At 37.6% G+C, this 24205-nt stretch overlaps 1 protein-coding gene across 1 annotated transcript in view; it reads right to left on the minus strand.

The window, feature by feature from the left end:
* Positions 1-16506, minus strand: part of CACNA1A (calcium voltage-gated channel subunit alpha1 A) — a 372620-nt gene extending 356114 nt beyond the window's left edge. The window contains exon 1 of the mRNA XM_063449602.1: positions 16119-16506. Within this exon, the coding sequence (XP_063305672.1) occupies positions 16119-16384 (266 nt within the window). The 5' untranslated portion in view covers positions 16385-16506. The remainder of the gene's footprint in view (positions 1-16118) is intronic.
* Positions 16507-24205: the final 7699 nt, after the last annotated feature.

A 24205-nucleotide genomic window follows, 5' to 3' on the forward strand; every position in this document is an offset into this window, starting at 1 on the left:
TTGCTCCACCCCACCCCACATATGAGAGAGATCACACTACTATTTTCGGGGGGCAAGACCACCTAACATCTTTATTAGACAAAGACTAGCCTTCAAGGTTGCTTCTTTCAACCTATAGTGACCAACTCAAAACTGTACATAAAATATAACCATACAACACAATAAAATATAACTAGGAGGAAAGTCAGGAGAACATTAAAAAAACAGGAGTATTCTGCCTGCATTTGCCATGATAGGCATACATATGCAAATAATTCTCAGAGGACACATAACATTGAACAAATAGATGGCATTGCACAAACAAAATCCATGGCCTTTTCCCATGGGTGCTACCAAATTGTCGGTAGGGTGTTCTGAAACAGGGAGCTGAGGCAAAATGTTAAAACCTCAGCAAGTTAATGAAGCCAAATTATATCACACCGAATTTAGAGTTTGTAGTTTGCCAGATGCATTGGCACCCTTACAGTAAGGAGTACTCAGGTTGCAAGGAAAAAATATATAATGTTGCCTCTTTATAACCAATGATGAGAATATGATTGAATATGTAGTGCAGTTTTAAGAACTATTTCAAAAATGAATACTACTTGTAAATATTTCATGTAAAGCCTATAGGAAGTTTATAGAATGTGCAGTGTTCATTTACAGCAGAAAAATTGCAAATCTCATAACTGCACATTAAGACTAGTCTTTGTCATTATCATGTAAAATGTGTCCTATCATGGCAGCCCTGGCTAGTCATCATATATTAAGGGGTTAAAGCATTGCTGATTTCAGGAGAAATATAATTAACAACTGCTTTAAAAAAAGCTAAAACTGTTTGAAATACTGAGGGTTTGGTAGTTGGGGTTAGCATTAAGAGACATGCATTAATGTAATAGGTGGGTGGCCCTGTATCTTTTTTTAGTCGAAATTACTACATTACTACAAAAGTATCACATTAAATGATATTAAATAAATTGTGTTTCTTAAGTAAATTGACCATATTTACCACAGGAAATAAATGACTAAAATGTTACAATGTGAAAGAAAATAAATAAATAAAAGAAAAATATTCTAATGGTAAAGTCGCACATACTTTAGATATAACCCCAATTACACATCCCCCCTCCCCCCACCCTTATGTCACAGTGCTCTTAACACTCTCCCTTCAGATAAAGTATTCTGTTGAGTCTGCAAAAGCCATAGATTAAATTATAACATAGGAAAAGCTGTTCGCTTCCTCTAAACAATAGATGCAATGAAAAGATGAAAGTGCATTCATAAAAATAACATTGTAATGTACAGATGGGCAGAGGGATGTCATAATTAGTTAATGAGTTAAGCAAGAGACATTCTATTCCTCTTCACCTCTACTATTTAACCATATAAATGTTCTTCATATTAATAACGTCATTGCATCTGCAAATTCAGTGAAGAACTAAAGGATTTTCACCTTTCTTTATAACCCACAGGAGAGTCCTCTCTGTAAAAATAATATAAGATACATTCCTTCTGGACCCACTTTTCCATTCGTCAAACTAGACTGGATTCCCATACCATAAACCTTATTTCTAGCACTGCGGGTCCGCCAGTGCTAAATCTTATTTCCAGCGCTGCGCGGGTCCGCCCCCTTTGTGACATCATCGGAACAGCCGTTTTTTTTAGCCAATCCAATGCTTTCCCATTGGATTGGCTAAAATCGGCACAGGGCGGGGCCAAATGCAATTTTGGCCAATCAGGACCTCCTCGTAGAGATGGATCGAATCAATGCATCTCTATGAGGAAAATTCAGCGTCTCCATGCAGAGTGTGGAGATGCTGAACGGCAGGGCTGCTTACTGTGCAGCACTGAGCCAGGAGCAACCTCCAGTGGCCATCTAAGGAGTGGCCACTTGGAGGTGTCCCTACGGGCAATGTAAACACTGCCTTGTCTCTGAAAGAAAATGCCTGAAGGGAGATATTATACTCACCAGAACAACTACATTAAGCTGTGGTTGTTCTGGTGACTATAGTGTCCCTTTAATACTGTCTTCTACCTCCAGCTGCAATGGATATTTTTTACAGGACATTTTGGTTCATACACTGTAAATCTTTCGAAATACAGTTTCCAACTAATGCCAAGCGTAGCTCAAATAGAATATTAAGAAATATTCAAGACAAACTGTGAATTCCAAAAGACAGAAGGAAGGGGTGGACTAACATTGTTATGAAAGGAGAGCAATCAAATAAAATAGCTTTAAACCCAATCCAATGAAACGTTTGGAACCTAAGTTTTCAGCACATACACCATTCCACATCAAATCACCCCACCACATAACAGAGAGGATTAGCTTGACAAAGACCCATGTGAGAGTCGAAATATTACGGTGTTCCCTTTGTTCCAATAAATGTGCCTATTATGCATTTGAGTACCTGGACCTTTTTTTCTTCAACTGCTATCAATATTCTACCAGGCTGGTGCTGCAGCTAAGCACCAATTTGGCTTATGTGGATTGAGTGCAGATTAATTTAAGAGATTCACTGAGGCAGTAACTTTTGCTGTTCACCCGCTGATAGTCATTGGCTGCTACAGCACTTATTGGTTATCCCAGGACAGCAATAGAGTGTTAAAATCCTATCGAAACCAATAGTGTTAGGCAAAAATAGTATTCTAACTCTAACATTTTTGGATAAACATTTCAAATGATAATGATATTAAATTAACACACACACACACACACACACACAAAATATATATATATACATAACTCAATATATGAAAATATTTGTCAAAATATGAAATCATTTGAAAGGTTTATCAACAAAAGTAAATCAAACCATTAGCTTGTTATTCTTTAACACAAAACAAAGGGGGTTCAATTGTAACAAGTGATTTTGGGGTAGCATTATAAAGATTGAAGAATCAGCTAGAATATCCCAGCGGTTTCCATAGCAACTGTTTCACTTTTAAAACTCTGCTCTGGAACTGTTCCTTAACCATAAACCAGTGCAAAAATGAAACCTTCTAACGGCTACCTAAAGATTTGTGTATGCAAAGGATAATTTGGGGGCAAATTAATAGAAGTGGAGCAATCGACAGAAATCAACATCATGTTCTCTGTGTGATTATTAGTTTTAAGATCCTTGTCCCAGAAATGCTTAATATTAGTTTGGACCTATGGTTTTTATAGAAGGTTTTTATATAACATGAAAAGATGGGAATAGATGAAAACAAAAACGAATTTTAAAAAAAAAGAGTGAAGTGGAGAAGAAGAGAAAGCAATAATATTATAAATGGAACAAAAACAGCATTGTTGGCAAGACAAATTGAAAAAGAAGTGATTAAAGCACAAAATGTACATAGGTAAAGGAGTGCATGAAGAATGATAAGGAAGATCTGATCATCAGAATACGAGGAGCTAATAAACTTGTTATTGACGGTCCCAGCCCCTGTGCATACTGTGGGTACAACGTGGGTAAAAATATAACTTTCTTCTACAAGAGACAATGTTTACTTGGTGGCTGCATAACCCTTCATAGCATATGTTCAGCATTTATTTAAATCTTGGAGGTAAAAGTGCTTGTTTTTCCATATTATCCCTCTGCGAAAAGGTTGGGAATAAAGGTAAGGTTGCTGCATTAACAAAATGTTAGGACCAGTATTTAAAAAGAGCTTATTAGGAGGAGAAAGCAAGGGAAGAAATACGTCAGACGGAAGGCTGACTGTGTACCAATATTGCACAGCTCAGCAAAGTACAAAATGCAGTTTGCTTCTTTTTTATTTTTTTTTAATTTAGTCTTCCTCATTAAAACAGCTGCAGTCCATGCCTGGCAAATCCTCAGCAGCTGAACACATAGAATGTGCACCATAGACCCTAAATGCTAAACGTACTCACTAGAGAGAACAATAAGGATAGCAGCATTCACCGCAGGTGGCACCAATGGTTGGCATTAACCATGACTGATGAAAGACAGCGGGGGCAGAGTGTTAAATCAAATGGACAAATCCAACTTCAGGCAACGCCGAGTATATATATATATATATATTTAATTTTTTTTTTTGGGGGGGGGGGGGGGTGGAGGCGAGGAGAATAGTCAATATAGTAATTCTTTGAGACTTAAAGATTTAGGCATCTAGATTACCTTAATAATTGCAGGTAACTTAAGCCACTTTTATATAGTGATATCATTAGCCCACAAAACCAACGCTTGCCTAAAACACACACATGGAATGATAACAGAAGTGACATAGATTATATTTAATAAGAGGGAAAAATTATATGAAGTAATAGGAGGAGTTATAGTGAGAGGTTATATGGAGTAATAGGAGGAGTTATAGAGAGGTTATATGGAGTAATAAGAGGAGTTATAGAGAGAGGTTATATGGAGTAATAGGAGGAGGTATAGGGAAAGGTTATATGGAGTAATAGGAGGAGTTATAGGGAGAGGTTATATGGAGTAACAGGAGGAGTTATAGGGAGAGGTTATATGGAGTAATAGGAGGAGTTATAGGGAGAGGTTATATGGAGTAATAGGAGGAGTTATAGAGAGAGGTTATATGGAGTAACAGGAGGAGTTATAGAGAGAGGTTATATGGAGTAATAGGAGGAGTTATAGGGAGAGGTTATATGGAGTAATAGGAGGAGTTATAGGGAGAGGTTATATGGAGTAATAGGAGGAGTTATAGGGAGAGGTTATATGTAGTAATAGGAGGAGTTATAGGGAGAGGTTATATGGAGTAATAGGAGGAGTTATAGGGAGAGGTTATATGGAGTAATAGGAGGAGTTATAGAGAGAGGTTATATGGAGTAATAGGAGGAGTTATAGAGAGGTTATATGGAGTAATAGGAGGAGTTATAGGGAAAGGTTATATGGAGTAATAGGAGGAGTTATAGGGAGAGGGTATATGTAGTAATAGGAGGAGTTATAGGGAGAGGTTATATGGAGTAATAGGAGGAGTTATAGGGAGAGGTTATATGGAGTAATAGGAGGAGTTATAGAGAGAGGTTATATGGAGTAATAGGAGGAGTTATAGAGAGAGGTTATATGGAGTAATATGAGGAGTTATAGAGAGAGGTTATATGGAGTAATAGGAGGAGTTATAGGGAGAGGTTATATGGAGTAATAGGAGGAGTTATAGTGAGAGGTTATATGGAGTAATAGGAGGAGTTATAGGGAGAGGCTATATGGAGTAATAGGAGGAGTTATAGGGAGAGGTTATATGGAGTAATATGAGGAGTTATAGAGAGAGGTTATATGGAGTAATAGGAGGAGGTATAGGGAAAGGTTATATGGAGTAATAGGAGGAGTTATAGGGAGAGGTTATATGGAGTAATAGGAGGAGTTATAGTGAGAGGTTATATGGAGTAATAGGAGGAGTTATAGGGAGAGGCTATATGGAGTAATAGGAGGAGTTATAGGGAGAGGTTATATGGAGTAATATGAGGAGTTATAGAGAGAGGTTATATGGAGTAATAGGAGGAGGTATAGGGAAAGGTTATATGGAGTAATAGGAGGAGTTATAGGGAGAGGGTATATGTAGTAATAGGAGGAGTTATAGGGAGAGGTTATATGGAGTAATAGGAGGAGTTATAGGGAGAGGTTATATGGAGTAATAGGAGGAGTTATAGAGAGAGGTTATATGGAGTAATAGGAGGAGTTATAGAGAGAGGTTATATGGAGTAATAGGAGGAGTTATAGGGAAAGGTTATATGGAGTAATAGGAGGAGTTATAGGGAGAGGGTATATGTAGTAATAGGAGGAGTTATAGGGAGAGGTTATATGGAGTAATAGGAGGAGTTATAGGGAGAGGTTATATGGAGTAATAGGAGGAGTTATAGAGAGAGGTTATATGGAGTAATAGGAGGAGTTATAGAGAGAGGTTATATGGAGTAATAGGAGGAGTTATAGAGAGAGGTTATATGGAGTAATATGAGGAGTTATAGAGAGAGGTTATATGGAGTAATAGGAGGAGTTATAGGGAGAGGTTATATGGAGTAATAGGAGGAGTTATAGGGAGAGGTTATATGGAGTAATAGGAGGAGTTATAGAGAGAGGTTATATGGAGTAATAGGAGGAGTTATAGGGAGAGGTTATATGGAGTAATAGGAGGAGTTATAGAGAGAGGTTATATGGAGTAATATGAGGAGTTATAGGGAGAGGTTATATGGATAATAGGAGGAGTTATAGTGAGAGGTTATATGGAGTAATAGCAGGAGTTATAGAGAGAGGTTATATGGAGTAATAGGAGGAGTTATAGGGAGAGGTTATATGGAGTAATAGGAGGAGTTATAGAGAGAGGTTATATGGAGTAATAGGAGGAGTTATAGAGAGAGGTTATATGGAGTAATATGAGGAGTTATAGAGAGAGGTTATATGGAGTAATAGGAGGAGTTATAGGGAGAGGTTATATGGAGTAATAGGAGGAGTTATAGTGAGAGGTTATATGGAGTAATAGGAGGAGTTATAGGGAGAGGCTATATGGAGTAATAGGAGGAGTTATAGGGAGAGGTTATATGGAGTAATATGAGGAGTTATAGAGAGAGGTTATATGGAGTAATAGGAGGAGGTATAGGGAAAGGTTATATGGAGTAATAGGAGGAGTTATAGGGAGAGGTTATATGGAGTAATAGGAGGAGTTATAGTGAGAGGTTATATGGAGTAATAGGAGGAGTTATAAGGAGAGGCTATATGGAGTAATAGGAGGAGTTATAGGGAGAGGTTATATGGAGTAATATGAGGAGTTATAGAGAGAGGTTATATGGAGTAATAGGAGGAGGTATAGGGAAAGGTTATATGGAGTAATAGGAGGAGTTATAGGGAGAGGGTATATGTAGTAATAGGAGGAGTTATAGGGAGAGGTTATATGGAGTAATAGGAGGAGTTATAGGGAGAGGTTATATGGAGTAATAGGAGGAGTTATAGAGAGAGGTTATATGGAGTAATAGGAGGAGTTATAGAGAGAGGTTATATGGAGTAATAGGAGGAGTTATAGGGAAAGGTTATATGGAGTAATAGGAGGAGTTATAGGGAGAGGGTATATGTAGTAATAGGAGGAGTTATAGGGAGAGGTTATATGGAGTAATAGGAGGAGTTATAGGGAGAGGTTATATGGAGTAATAGGAGGAGTTATAGAGAGAGGTTATATGGAGTAATAGGAGGAGTTATAGAGAGAGGTTATATGGAGTAATAGGAGGAGTTATAGAGAGAGGTTATATGGAGTAATATGAGGAGTTATAGAGAGAGGTTATATGGAGTAATAGGAGGAGTTATAGGGAGAGGTTATATGGAGTAATAGGAGGAGTTATAGGGAGAGGTTATATGGAGTAATAGGAGGAGTTATAGAGAGAGGTTATATGGAGTAATAGGAGGAGTTATAGGGAGAGGTTATATGGAGTAATAGGAGGAGTTATAGAGAGAGGTTATATGGAGTAATATGAGGAGTTATAGGGAGAGGTTATATGGATAATAGGAGGAGTTATAGTGAGAGGTTATATGGAGTAATAGGAGGAGTTATAGAGAGAGGTTATATGGAGTAATAGGAGGAGTTATAGAGAGAGGTTATATGGAGTAATAGGAGGAGTTATAGAGAGAGGTTATATGGAGTAATAGGAGGAGTTATAGGGAGAGGTTATATGTAGTAATAGGAGGAGTTATAGAGAGAGGTTATATGTAGTAATAGGAGGAGTTATAGGGAGAGGTTATATGGAGTAATAGGAGGAGTTATAGGGAGAGGTTATATGGAGTAATAGGAGGAGTTATAGAGAGAGGGTATATGTAGTAATAGGAGGAGTTATAGAGAGAGGTTATATGGAGTAATAGGAGGAGTTATAGGGAGAGGTTATATGGAGTAATAGGAGGAGTTATAGAGAGAGGTTATATGGAGTAATATGAGGAGTTATAGAGAGAGGTTATATGGAGTAATAGGAGGAGTTATAGGGAGAGGTTATATGGAGTAATAGGAGGAGTTATAGTGAGAGGTTATATGGAGTAATAGGAGGAGTTATAGGGAGAGGCTATATGGAGTAATAGGAGGAGTTATAGGGAGAGGTTATATGGAGTAATATGAGGAGTTATAGAGAGAGGTTATATGGAGTAATAGGAGGAGGTATAGGGAAAGGTTATATGGAGTAATAGGAGGAGTTATAGGGAGAGGTTATATGGAGTAATAGGAGGAGTTATAGTGAGAGGTTATATGGAGTAATAGGAGGAGTTATAGGGAGAGGCTATATGGAGTAATAGGAGGAGTTATAGGGAGAGGTTCTATGGAGTAATATGAGGAGTTATAGAGAGAGGTTATATGGAGTAATAGGAGGAGGTATAGGGAAAGGTTATATGGAGTAATAGGAGGAGTTATAGGGAGAGGGTATATGTAGTAATAGGAGGAGTTATAGGGAGAGGTTATATGGAGTAATAGGAGGAGTTATAGGGAGAGGTTATATGGAGTAATAGGAGGAGTTATAGAGAGAGGTTATATGGAGTAATAGGAGGAGTTATAGAGAGAGGTTATATGGAGTAATAGGAGGAGTTATAGGGAAAGGTTATATGGAGTAATAGGAGGAGTTATAGGGAGAGGGTATATGTAGTAATAGGAGGAGTTATAGGGAGAGGTTATATGGAGTAATAGGAGGAGTTATAGGGAGAGGTTATATGGAGTAATAGGAGGAGTTATAGAGAGAGGTTATATGGAGTAATAGGAGGAGTTATAGAGAGAGGTTATATGGAGTAATAGGAGGAGTTATAGAGAGAGGTTATATGGAGTAATATGAGGAGTTATAGAGAGAGGTTATATGGAGTAATAGGAGGAGTTATAGGGAGAGGTTATATGGAGTAATAGGAGGAGTTATAGGGAGAGGTTATATGGAGTAATAGGAGGAGTTATAGAGAGAGGTTATATGGAGTAATAGGAGGAGTTATAGGGAGAGGTTATATGGAGTAATAGGAGGAGTTATAGAGAGAGGTTATATGGAGTAATATGAGGAGTTATAGGGAGAGGTTATATGGATAATAGGAGGAGTTATAGTGAGAGGTTATATGGAGTAATAGGAGGAGTTATAGAGAGAGGTTATATGGAGTAATAGGAGGAGTTATAGAGAGAGGTTATATGGAGTAATAGGAGGAGTTATAGAGAGAGGTTATATGGAGTAATAGGAGGAGTTATAGGGAGAGGTTATATGTAGTAATAGGAGGAGTTATAGAGAGAGGTTATATGTAGTAATAGGAGGAGTTATAGGGAGAGGTTATATGGAGTAATAGGAGGAGTTATAGGGAGAGGTTATATGGAGTAATAGGAGGAGTTATAGAGAGAGGGTATATGTAGTAATAGGAGGAGTTATAGAGAGAGGTTATATGGAGTAATAGGAGGAGTTATAGGGAGAGGTTATATGGAGTAATAGGAGGAGTTATAGAGAGAGGGTATATGTAGTAATAGGAGGAGTTATAGGGAGAGGTTATATGGAGTAATAGGAGGAGTTATAGGGAGAGGTTATATGGAGTAATAGGAGGAGTTATAGGGAGAGGTTATATGGAGTAATAGGAGGAGTTATAGGGAGAGGTTATATAGAGTAATAGGAGGAGTTATAGGGAGAGGTTATATGGAGTAATAGGAGGAGTTATAGAGAGAGGTTATATGGAGTAACAGGAGGAGTTATAGGGAGAGGTTATATGGAGTAATAGGAGGAGTTATAGAGAGAGGTTATATGGAGTAATAGGAGGAGTTATAGGGAGAGGTTATATGGAGTAATAGGAGGAGTTATAGAGAGAGGTTATATGGAGTAATAGGAGGAGTTATAGGGACAGGTTATATGGAGTAATAGGAGGAGTTATAGAGAGAGGTTATATGGAGTAATAGGAGGAGTTATAGTGAGAGGTTATATGGAGTAATAGGAGGAGTTATAGTGAGAGGTTATATGGAGTAATAGGAGGAGTTATAGGGAGAGGTTATATGGAGTAATAGGAGGAGTTATAGAGAGAGGTTATATGGAGTAATAGGAGGAGTTATAGGGAGAGGTTATATGGAGTAATAGGAGGAGTTATAGGGAGAGGTTATATGGAGTAATAGGAGAAGTTATAGTGAGAGGTTATATGGAGTAATAGGAGGAGTTATAGAGAGGTTATATGGAGTAATAGGAGGGGTTATAGTGAGAGGTTATATGGAGTAATAGGAGGAGTTATAGGGAGAGGTTATATGGAGTAATAGGAGGAGTTATAGTGAGAGGTTATATGGAGTAATAGGAGGAGTTATAGTGAGAGGTTATATGGAGTAATAGGAGGAGTTATAGGGAGAGGTTATATGGAGTAATAGGAGGAGTTATAGGGAGAGGTTATATGGAGTAATAGGAGGAGTTATAGAGAGAGGTTATATGGAGTAATAGGAGGAGTTATAGGGAGAGGTTATATGGAGTAATAGGAGGAGTTATAGAGAGAGGTTATATGGAGTAATAGGAGGAGTTATAGGGAGAGGTTATATGGAGTAATAGGAGGAGTTATAGAGAGAGGTTATATGGAGTAATAGGAGTAGTTATAGAGAGGTTATATGGAGTAATAGGAGGAGTTATAGTGAGAGGTTATATGGAGTAATAGGAGGAGTTATAGGGAGAGGTTATATGGAGTAATAGGAGGAGTTATAGAGAGAGGTTATATGGAGTAATAGGAGGAGTTATAGGGAGAGGTTATATGGAGTAATAGGAGGAGTTATAGAGAGAGGTTATATGGAGTAATAGGAGGAGTTATAGGGAGAGGTTATATGGAGTAATAGGAGGAGTTATAGAGAGAGGTCATATGGAGTAATAGGAGTAGTTATAGAGAGGTTATATGGAGTAATAGGAGGAGTTATAGAGAGGGGTCATATGGGATAATAGGAGCAGTTATAGGGAGAGGTTATATGAGTAATAGGAGGAGTTATACAGATAGATTATATAAAGTAATAAGAGGAGTTAGAAAGAGAGGTTATATGGAGTACTAGGAGGAATTATAGGGAGAGGTTATATGGAGTAATAGGAGGAGTTATAGGGAGTAATAGGAGGAGTTACAGGGAGAGGTTATATGGAGTAATAGGAGGAGGTATAGAGAGAGGTTATATGGAGTAATAGGAGGAGTTATAGTGAGAGGTTATATGGAGTAATAGGAGGAGTTATAAACAGAGGTTATATGGAGTAATAGGAGGAGTTACAGGGAGAGGTTGTGTGGAGTAATATGAGGAGTTATAGGGATAGGTTACATGGAGTAATAGGAGGAGTTATAGGGAGAGGTTATATGGAGTAATAGGAGGAGTTATAGGTAGAGGTTATATGGAGTAATAGGAGGAATTATAGGGAGAGATTATATGGAGTAGTAGGAGGATCTACAGGGAGAGGTTATATGGAATAATAGGAGTTATATAGAGAGGTTATATGGAGTGATAGAAGGAATTATAGGTAGAAGTAATATGGAGTTAGAGGAGGTGTTATAGGTAAGGTTTTATAGAGTAATAGAATGAGTTATAGGGAGAGGTTATATGGAGTAATAGGAGGAGTTATAGGGATAGGTTATATGGAGTAATAGGAGGAGTTATAGGGAGATGTTATATGGAGTAATAGGAGGAGTTATAGAGAGAGGTTATATGGTGTAATAGGAGGAGTTATAGAGAGAGGTTATATGGAGTAATAGGAGGAGTTATAGAGAAAGGTTATATGGAGTAATAGGAGGAGTTATAGAGAGAGGTTATATGGAGTAATAGGAGGAGTTATAGAGAAAGGTTATATGGAGTAATAGGAGGAGTTATAGAGAGGGGTCATATGGGATAATAAAAGGAGTTATAGAGAGGTTATATGGAGTATTAGGAATAGTTACAGGAACAGGTTAAATAGAGTAATGAGAGGAAACATTGAGTAATATGAGAATTTATAGGGAGTAATAAGTGGAGTTAAGGGAGAGGTTTTATTGTTATTATTATTGCCATTTATATAGCGCCAACAGATTTCATAGCGCTTTACAATATTATAAAGAGGGGGGATTTAACTATAATAGGTTGAAGAGGACCTTGCTCAAACGAGCTTACGGTCTTTTATAGAGTAATAGAATTTACAGAGAGAGGTAACATAATCAATTGGAGGGTATAAATTTACTATAATACAATATTATACTTAAATTCCTTGCCTATGTAACATTCCACTTTTTCTTTTTACATGTGTCAGTTAAACTGACAGGATTGAGCATCGGCCTTTTCCACATGAGAAACTTGCCACAGAAAATATCAAAATAAATCAGCTTTATCAAACTGGAAGCTGTTAATGCAATGAAGGCTGCTGAATCCATTTATAACAACGCATTAACACATATCCTACTTGGCATTAAAGCTCAGAAACAAAAAAAAAATTGTCTTCCTTACTATTCTTATTGCTAAACACATTTAAATATATATTGAATTTTCATTCTGAAAATAATCATCGCTGTAATGTATGCATAGCCCAGAAAAAGAACTGCACTTTCACTATTGCATACTTTATAATCTCACTCTGAATATGTCCCATAAATATGACATCAGTGACATATTTTATAATCTACTTGTGCCTGCATATATCTACTTCTATGTGAATATGACGCACGAAGATAGCATTAGTGACACATTTATAAAGCTGTATTGCTTTACTTCCATTACTATGTGAATATGAAAATTACCTCAGGGACTTTTTTTAAAACTAATAGTGCCTTAAAGGAAGACTCCACAGCCCAAATACATAATAAAATAGAATAAAATGTCAGTGCTTATTAGATATGACCCAATGAAAACTTGCAAGCATTTAATTATGCAAATTTTGTATTGGGGTTATATCTAAAAATAGCTTGTGAAACCTGCATTTATTTCTCCCTGCCATTTGTAAGCCCTCCCCTTCTAAACCTGCCCTGACTTTCTGTGTCTGTCCAATCATGGGCTTCCCAATGCAGCTCAATGTGAAGTCTTTGCAAGGCAGGTGCTTTAGGGGTCTGGAGTGTCTCTTTAAGATCTTTTTCTATATAAATTAGAAAAGAAAAAAAAATATGAACAGGGAAACATTACTACCAGGGAACAGGGGCCCTTAAATATTGAGTCAAGTATTTATTGAGAACGGAGTATGAGGCAATTTTGGTTAAATCCCATAGAAGCAAGTTACAGTTAAATGATAGTTTGTCACAGTTGATATGTAGGCTATAAATCAGTTTCCTGCCTTTTCAAAAGCTTGTTCTGTTAGAAGCAGTAGAAAACGGCAATGGACAGCTCTAGGCTGATCGGCACCCAGTACACAGAAAATAAATTGTGATTTTCTTTAACCCCTTAAGGACACATGACATGTGTGACATGTCATGATTCCCTTTTATTCCAGAAGTTTGGACCTTAAGGGGTTAAAAAACAAACAGAAAAATAAAACAGAACACGTTAAATTATATTCTAATTACGGACATTAAGATTCCATTATTTTGCTAATCATATTTTACGAAAATTGTATAAATTAGCAATATATAATGGGACAAAGGGCAAATCTGGTGTACTTTGCTAATAGTGTAGCTATCAACAAGAACATTCCATTGGTTACCACGGTGACTGCTCCACTGTGCTCAAATTGCTATATTCATGCTGTTATAGGAATATGGTTGTAACATGGCTAGAATTAAGGGAAAAAAATTTCAGCTATATTTGGGCTACCCATATTGGATAATCCTGCCATATAATATCTTAGACAACCTATAAGGTCCTGATGATCTTCACCTCGCAGATGGCTTGGGGAGTAGTCTAATGATTAGTGATCTATCATATATTCATGGCTCATTGAGGAAATATGGATGGTGATAAGGCTAACCAATGCAACCCAGATGTTTGTGAACTCAATGGGTTGCACTGCTGCATTATGGGAAGTTGTTTTTTTCCCTGATTTTGCATAGTTTTTAGAACTGTTATTTTTTTAATGTGTTTCTCCAAGCCTTCTCATAGAAGAGGCACCCGGAACACAGGGCTGGAATTGAACAAGGTTTACAGTGAATGTCAGTTATTAGAAAACAACTCTATCTGTTCAGGCCTTCAACGAACAGGGCTTACACATCATGTATGAGAAAGACTGTATTCACTGCAACAGCAAACACAAAACACAGCACAAAAAAAAACATCAATTAATTAACAAGTAACTAGTCCAATACATGCATCACTGGCAAAGATTTAAACCAGGATGGAGACTGAGATGTACATGTAGACATAGCTTAGGTCTTCTGTCATTTTCTTAATGATATAAAATACTGTGAGAGTGAATGGTATTTCAGTTTACAGGCATTGTCACAGTAGCTGACATAAATTTCAAATGCACTGTAATCTCCCACCGCCATGGAGACTGCCTGCTATGCAAATACAGCACTCAGATTATAATTATAGTATGAAGACACATCAATAAAAAGATTCCAAATTAACTCCCTATTTTAGCTATGTAAAGGCAGGTATCTTGAGCTGAGTGAGATGGGAGACTGGGGAATATCCAGAGCTGCTTTGCCTTGCACTCTATTCATATGTCTGATATTCCCTGGAAAACAGTTTATGGGCAGTTTTTAATTCATTGAAAATTTAGATCCCAAAATGAAGCAGCATCCAGTAAGTGTTTCTTTTACACAAAGTAGGTAAAACAGAGCAATGTCCAGCAGGCAACTGACTGTCTACCTTATATACCTGTGTATTTAAACTAATCTTTATAGGAGTAATATAAAATAGCTTATAACTGGGTAGATAGACAGACGGATGGACAGACAGTGAGATAGACAGACAGGCAAACAGACAGATGAAAGGGTTAAATATATAAACCAATAGATCGTTCAGGATGAACAGACAAATATATAGTAGCATAGATGGGTCTAATGGACGAAATATGTATTTTAGAGAAATGATGTACAGTGCAAATATATTGATCACCTATTGCAATATGCTCTCACATGTAAAGTGTAAATTCCATTTAGACAGGTGTAATATCCTGCACCTATTTAGCATATATGTCCAAATAAACAGTAAACAGCACTACACGGAAAGCTCTCCACTGGAAGCCAAATCTATTTAATTGAAATAACAGATGTATATAATATAAAATCTGAATTAATGAGATGTGGAGGGGGATATAGAGGTAGTAATGTAGTAGGATGGATAGATGGACTGGCACATGGACAGACAGAGAGAAATATGGTAAGGGGTAGATAGATAGATAGCTAGATAGAGCACTGGTTGGACATTACCCTTTTCTCTATGATATTTTTACCGAATGGCTGTATGCAGCAATATTAGTGTGTGCTACTTAATAATGGGTCAATGCACTGCAGTGCTGTATACATTCATGTACGTACTACATAGAATGAAATATACCTGTACAGATCACACACAGCTTCCCATTGCAGTGCTGCATATAGCTGCTTTACATTTGTATACAGCAGAACTGTGTATATCTGTGTGGATGTTTGCAATTTGCATTTATAGAAATCTCAGACTGGGTTAGATATTCCCTTACTCTATATCCAAATAATAAACAAAATACATTCCATTTTAATAATAAAAATATGTAACAATGCATGTGCATACCACCATAAATGAATATTGCGTGTGTAAATGTAATAACTATATACATACACAAACATACACATATGAACACACATATAATTGTGAAATGAGTATTCATATGAACTCAACAACATACATTGAATATATTATGTATTTTACAGTTCCAGTGCCTGCAACACTGGCATTCTGTGAACACATATTATATGCATTTTTTTTAAAAAATATTCTAATTCCTGACACACATATTTACGTTCTCCAGAAAAAAATCATACATTAAAACTACAGGTAGTATGAGGTAATATTTTTCTGCATGGTTGACATATACATAAGCGGTTCACTTATTTAGGACCACACATATTTTAATACGGACACAAAGCCAGCTGCATTTAAATTAATACAATTATCTAGACATGTTAAAAATATACATTTAAAAACCCACTAGCATGTGTGTTGAATAGATGAATATAAATAGACCAGATACACTTACAAAGTAGATATATTATATATATTATATATACTTATATATATATTTTTAAATTCTGTTGGTACTGTGACTGCCTGACAGCCCCTGCGGTGCATCATAATTCCACCCCCTCCCTCATTTCTACACAGTAAAAGGATATGGCCATTCGGTGATTTTTTTGGCGTATTTCCTCACCACGTTGTCTTCGCTGAAGAGGAAGAGTGAACGATTGACAGTGAAGCAGTTCTGCCGCACAGGGATAGGGTTGTATAGTGCCATGGTGCGGGCCCTCTGTGCCATTGACTGTTTGTAGATCCGCTGGGCCCCCGGGGGCCCGCCCTGCCGGCTTCCGCGTCCTGCGCCACCTCCGCCACGGGCCGGTACTTCATCCCCAAAGCGTGCCATGCTGACGGGGACAAAGTCCATGGGTTACCGGATACCGTGGAGTGAGAAAAAGACAAAAAAGATGGAGAAGAACGGACACTGCAAAGCATCACATATCATCCAGAGAGGCTGCGTCCAAAATCTGGCTGCCCACTCCTTAGGGATCTTCGTAAGGAGGTATTTAAATGTAGATATATATAGATAGATATAGATATATATAAAACAGGTTTTTTTTTAATATATCTATCTATATATATATATATATAAATATGTATATCCGGAGAAGGAAAAAATATATAAATATATAGATAGATGGATGTACAGCAAACAATCTGTTTTCATGAAACAGAGGATCTGAACTTAAGAGTTTCACACTGAGCAGAGAAAATGCAGGCAGAGAGATGCTCAGGTGTATTCGGAAACATGTAGGCAAATCTATCTATATATACATATATATAAATATATACAGAGTCTTCATGCAGAGCTAAAAATTATTCAAAGTCCAATCCGCAGGCAGAAAAATAGATATATGTATATAAAAATAACGGTTAAAAACAGTGAGGGAGAACTCATTCTCTTCACCACCTCTCCTGGCTTATAGAAAAAAAAAATCAAAATGAAAAATAAAAAAAAAAGGATCAGGGGTCTGGAGGTGTGGACCCACTCCTCGGTGCACTCTGCCTTTTTCAGAGCTGTATCTTTCACGCCGCAGTTTGAAGATCCTGCAATCCGTCCGGGGTGGTGGGAGGAGGAGGAGGTGGAGGAGGAAGGGAGAAGGAGGAGAAACAGGGAAGAGGAGTGTATGTATGTATGTGTGTGTGTTGGGGAGGTGGGGGGAGTGTGTGTGTGTGGGGGGGGGGGGGGGGGGGGATAGAGAGTGGATGGAGATAAGGCAAGATTTCAGAGTATGAGCCAGCACCAGAAAACCAAATGATCAAGCTACGGTAACATTTTAGAGGGAAATATTTACTGCAGAGTACCTAAACAAGGAAAAATCATATTGAGTTTGATGAGAGACCAGTTAAGGGAAAGCACTGTTGGGTGGAAGGGTGGGTTAAAGTTCCATTTTATTCTCTTTTCTGGACCTCTTCACGTCACTATGTCTAGAAAATGATACTTCAAGTGTAGCCTATTTGGGACAGCATCAGGTAAGTATCAATCCTTCACAACATCAGCAAATAGAGATGGAGGAGGAGGGTAAAATGAAAGAGAGAGATTGGGAAAGAAGGAGGGGAGAGATATGCTGCAGTCTTACCCCCACCCCTTAACTCCCCAGTCCTTTGCAATGCTAAAGTCGGTCACTTGGCACCTGTGTATTAATGGGGACTGATGGCAGCACAGAATGGGGGGATTCGTATAAATGAACCAGATATTTACAAGACCCCTATAAATGAGATTTTTTATTTTTTTTTAAGGTGGAGGTGTAATGAGCAATAGCTGGGCAATTTATCCTGGCTTCTCAGTCTGATCTACACATGATACCCTCAGGCCAATCACTGCAGCAGCTGGCCTGCCAAACCCACAGGAGTTTCTGTGGGTTGGGGGAAGGGATGTAGAAAACAGATAGAATGGGGAGCAGAAGATAGATACTGAAGAGAGCGAATGTGGTGGGAGTACAAAAGAGGAAAAGAGGGGAAATGGGAACGATGGCTGGGAAAGGAGAATGGGAAAAGGTTGAGCAATAATGAAAAAGGTGGAACAAAAACTGGAGCTGTACAGAGTAAATGAGAGAAAAACATAGGTGAACAGAAAAGGTGTGGGGTGAATTGTAGCAAGTGAAAGAGAAAGGAAGATAGAAGAATAGAAAACAATAAGGATAGGGTCAGCTGGGCAGCAGGGAGAAGAGGACAGGGAGGGAGGCAGTGGGAGCATTGCAGTGATGTGTTACACATTGCACACAGCTTGTACAGGGAGCTCTCCATAGTGCTGAAAGCATTCACCAAGCTACAGCACTGGCCCCAGCAATCCATGAAACCGTGCTGGCTTTAACCACTTCCCTGCCTTACTATAAGAAGCCACAGCATAGAGAGAGGAATGGTGATTAGGGTGCACCTGTGTACGCTACACATCTAATAATTGCAGAGTATTATATCAGTTCAGTGAGTGATGAATAGAATTTAAGCTTTAAATTGACAAAATATAGAAATATATCAAGCTAGACAGCTTGCTTACCTATTTAACTTGAATCTAATCTATCTATCTATTCAGGATCTATCTATATATCCATTCATCCATCTATCCATTATCTATTTATCTATCTATATCTATATATCCATCCATCCATCTATCCATTATCTAACTATCTATCTATCCATCCATCCATCTATCCATTATCTAACTATCTATCTATCTATCTATCTATATATATATATCCATCCCCCCATGTTTCCTATATCTATATATATATATATATATATATATATATATATATATATATATATATCCATCCATCTATATATCCATCCATCCATCTATCCATTATCTAACTATCTATATATCCATCCATCTATCCATTATCTAACTATCTATATATCCATCCACCCATCTATACATTATCTAACTATCTATATATCCATTCATCCATCTATACATTATCTAACTATCTACATATCCATTCATCCATCTATCCATTATCTAACTATCTATATATCCATCCATCCACCTATCCATTATCTATTTATCCATCCATCCATCTATCCATTATCTATATATTGATCTATCGATCTATCCATCCATCCATTATCTATCTATCTATATATCCATCCATCCATATATCCATTATATATCTATCTATTCAGTATCTATCTATCTATCTATCTATCTATCATCTGTCTGCTTGTCTATCATCCATCCATTATCTATCTGTATGTATGTATGTCTGACTATCTATCTATGTATCCATTCATTTATCTATTCAGTATCTATCTATCTATCTATCTATCCATTTACCTCTCTATTCAGTAGCTATCTATTCAGTATCTATTTATCTACCAATCTATTCAGTATCTATTTATCCATCCATCTAATTATCCATCTATTCATCTATCTATTCACCATCAATCCAGCCATCTATCTATTCATCTATTAACCATCAATCCATCAGATACTGAATAGATGGATAGATAGATAGATAGATAGATAGATAGATAGATACATAGATAGATAATGGATAGACAGACAGACAGATACTGAATAGATGGATAGATAGACAGACAGATACTGAATAGATGGATAGATAGACAGACAGATACTGAATAGATGGATGGATAGATACTGGATACATGGATTGATAGATAGATAGATAGATAGATAGACAGATAATGGATAGACAGACAAATACTGAATAGATGGATGGATAGACAGACAGATACTGAATAGATGGATGGATAGATACTGAATAGATGGATAGATAGATAGATAGATAGATAGACAGACTGATACTGAATAGATGGATAGATAGACAGATACTGAATAGATGGATGGATAGATACTGAATAGATGGATAGATAGATAGATAGACAGACTGATACTGAATAGGTGGATAGATAGATAGATAGCCAGATAATGGATAGACAGACAGATACTGAATAGATGGATAGATAGACAGACAGATACTGAATAGATGGATAGATAGACAGACAGATACTGAATAGATGGATAGATAGACAGACAGATACTGAATAGATGGATGGATAGATACTGAATAGATGGATAGATAGATAGACAGACTGATACTGAATAGATGGATAGATAGATAGATAGATAGATAGTGAATAGATGGATGAATAGATAGATACTGAATAGATAGATAGACAGACAGATACTGAATAGATGGATGGATAGATGGATATATAGATAGATAGATATACTGAATGGATGGATAGATGAATAGATAGATAGATACTGAATAGATGGATGGATAGATAGATAGATAGCTTAATATCAGGTGATTTGTCTGATATATCACAATTGCCATTCTGTCACTGCTGCTCAAAAACCTTGTATTAACACTGATCGCTCACTACTGCCAGTGTCAGTGCATTATCAAAATGTACTTTCACAACATAATCACTAACCTGTCAAAATACTGCATTTTTATGAAATTATCGCTGCTCCCTCATACAGTGTACTTACACTGTGTTATCACTGTCCTGTCAAAACACTGTGCGCTCATTATCAATGTTCAATCAAAACACTGTACATTCATGGTACGACCACTGCTCCCTCAAAACATTGTGCTTTCACTTCATTACCACTGCTGTCTCAAAACATTGTGCTTTAACTACATTATTACTGAGATAAAAACATTGTATAGTTGTAAGACTTTGTGCTGTTTACAATGAACAAATCAAACAAAAGCAATTGAAATAGTACAACACAACGAACACTTCAAGTGGTTCCCAAATTCAAATGAAAACGCAACTTATAATGGCGTCTCCAGTCTCAAAATTATGCAACCAGCTGAATAGAAACCTTCACAACAACTCAGATATACAAAAGAGTTGTTGTCTCAAGCACACCTGATACAACTAGTCAAGGGCTTTATTAGTTGCACCAGGTGTGCAGGTGTGCAACACTTAAAATACCTGAACTGGCAAGGGGTTTGTTGAGTGTCATGTTTGACTGCATGTTAGAAATAAGGTTAATTCAAAAGAATAGTCCACAAAGTTAAGAGAAGAGATCGTCGCCCTATACAAACAAGGAACAGGATACAAAAAGATAGCGAAGGCACTGAATGTTCCTAGAGATAAGATGACTTTATTGAGATGTAGTAGTCTGGGTGCCTATACTGTTCCTTTAAAGACTTTCAAATACAATCCTCCACAGTGGTCTCAATGTTCCTTCCAGTATGTGTGTATCAAGTGCACATATAATGATTTGGGTCTCAGAGAGATTCAAACGTGTTGGGATATTTTCCGTGCCTCTCTCCTTGCATTATTATTTTTTTTTTCTGGTTTTATGTTTTTCTATAAAAGTTACTATTTCTGCTATATACTCACATACTGTAGGTACACTTACTTTGTTAACATCAAGCTTCCAGGCATGTATACAAGAAACATTGCCATGTACTCAGAATGTTATGCCACCATGGCTTCTAGAATGCAGTCATGTTGCTTAAAGGGACACTTAAGTCACCAGAACAACTACAGCTTGGATTTGTTCTGGTGAGTAGAATCATTCCCTTCAGATTTTTTGCAGTACACACTGTATTTTTAGAGAAATTGCAGTGTTTACATTACAGCCTAGGGATAACTCCACAGGCCACTAATCAGATGGCTGCTAGAGGTGTTTCAATGCATCTCTATGAGGAGATGCTGATTGACCAGAGCTGTGTTTTGTCAGGGCTTGTGCTGGCTCTGCCCCTGATCTGTCTCCTTGAAAGTCTCAGCCAATCCTATGGGAAAGTACTGGATTACTTCTGGTGATCCCAGGCAGGCAGATCATTGGCAGAGGCAACAGCTGCAGACCTGTATACAAGTTAGATTTTACTATATTTAGGGAGGGCAAGGTGGTGCCAGGGGGAGGGGACTAGATGGTGGTTTTAATACTATAGGTTCAGGAATACATGTTTGTGTTCCTGACCCTATAGTTATTCTTTAACCTACAAAGGCTTCTGTAGAATATGGGAGGAGAGGGTTGTACCATTTACAGTCACTCAGAAGAAAATGAGCTGGAACGAGAAATGTGTTTTTTTTGTATTTTCAAGACTGGTACTGGAGTAAGAGTGGGTTTTATAAGCGATATTTTGTGGTGTATTTCATAAAATAAACCATTCGGCAAGGTTTGGGTTAAGCAAGCACTCTATTTGCAGTACAACGCTTGCCAGCTCTCTACCAATGCATTTTACCTTCTACATTTGCAGTATTATCACTGTGCACTGTCTGAGCTGTTCATTCTGCAGATATTACTGTATCATCACTGCTATATGTGTGCACCTTCTTAAGGTAGTCATGCTATTATTGACCTGTCATCACAGTCCCTCTGATGAGTTAGTGATAATCCCATCTCTATCACTCCCACAGACCAATAGCATTCTATGTGGTTAACCTTTTCACTGCCGTAAACATGGTGAGAGTCGTGGCATTAACCTTTTCTCACGTCCGTGCAGTCTACTGTTCTGTTAGTTCTGTTTATTAATAACAGCATTAAAAACATTCACTGCAGAACATTGCTCAATTAACTCTTTGGCTTCCCAAGACTTAGCCATGGATTATCTTACCAGAAATACGTTTATATATGGTATTTCAATATCTAATTTCTCATCGTCATATATGGGAACATTGCTATGCAATAACCACAAATAAAACCATCTCTCGTGCAAAAATATTTAATAATGTAAATCACTGCAAACGTTAATCTGCATTCACGGTGCCGAAATTCTGAACCTTTTTGACATTTATTCTTCCTGTCGTAGGTATATATACAGTATATGTCTATCACAGCTATTGCCTTGATCTGTGAGGCATCACTATATGCTGAAAGAGAAGTGAACCCCAACCCTGATATTAATGTATTATCTTCTATCAGAATCCTATTGACCATTAGCTCATTAACCTCTGTGCTTCCAGCATAGCCCCCTATGTTTCTAATGCTAGTTCATCCTATACCAAGTGGATGAGGAGTTAACAGTTTCCCAGCAGGCACTTCTGCTGACACTGGAGACAGGCACTTAGCTCACTCCCATATTCAGCACTTTAAGGCTTCAGCGAAGGGAAAGTAGCTGACCAGGAGAGGCAGTGAGGCCTGATGAGAAGGTGGAGGGGATTAACTCTGTGTGCCATTTTACTATGATTGCAAATAGAAGCAGATCACATGTTCACTAATACTCAGCATACGCTCTATGACGCCCCCATTTGAGTATCACTCATTACTAAGTACTCATGCCTGTTTGCAATAACGGAGTGTTATTTATTACCAATAGATCTGTGTCATTACCCAGCAGCCAGGTCTTTAGCAGTGAGTGCAATTTATTAACACTGACAGTGTGTGTCACTCATGAGAACAATGAATGTCTCGCTTGCAATAAGTATAGCGGGTTCCTGGCAACTCTTCATAGGAGTAGACCATCCTGTTTCAACCCTGTAGTCCCTATGAATGTCACTCATTGACCTCAAGTCAAATGCCGGTCGCTCATAAATGAGTTGCTTCAGCCGCACTGAGTCTTACTTACTGGCACATAGTATTCCCCATTACTAATAACCAGTCAATGGATGGGAATTGCCAATCATTAGCAGGCAGTCTGTGTCACCGACTGTTAGTGCCATCTCCTGTTAGGCTGCCTGCGTCACTAGCAGTGACAAGAGCCTCTCATTGGCTGTCTTATTAGTAATGAATTTCACTCTTTAGCATGTACTTTGTGTCATTGTGCATGAGTGTCACGATTCTCGGAATCCTCAACTGTCTTGTGGTCAAATCGCCCTACCTACAATAGATCACTGCATTCATACACAACATAGGGAAGAGCCTCTGCATTATATTTATATATATATATCTAACATGTACTGCATACAAATAATGCTTGTTCCTTTCATTTTCTGTACCTCCGACGTGTTGACCAGAGAAGGCCAGTGGTTTAAGATATGCAATATCTATGATGAATGAATCTATATATATGATCTGCATATGAGACTATATGATGATTTATATTTCCATCTATGTAAGATGAGATATGTATGGGTGTAATGCATGCATGTTGTCTACATTGTGATGTGAGCAGAGTTGTCAGATTACCATGTTTTTACATATGAACACATTATGCTGTGGTCTGTATGTTACAGAAGCATAAAAAATAATCACGAATCATAAAGCAAAAGCCATGTTGACATGATTTCAGCATGTCAATGCTACATACTACAGGAAAAT

This window comes from Pelobates fuscus, chromosome 3 (genome assembly GCF_036172605.1).
Source record: "Pelobates fuscus isolate aPelFus1 chromosome 3, aPelFus1.pri, whole genome shotgun sequence".
NCBI lineage: Eukaryota > Metazoa > Chordata > Amphibia > Anura > Pelobatidae > Pelobates > Pelobates fuscus.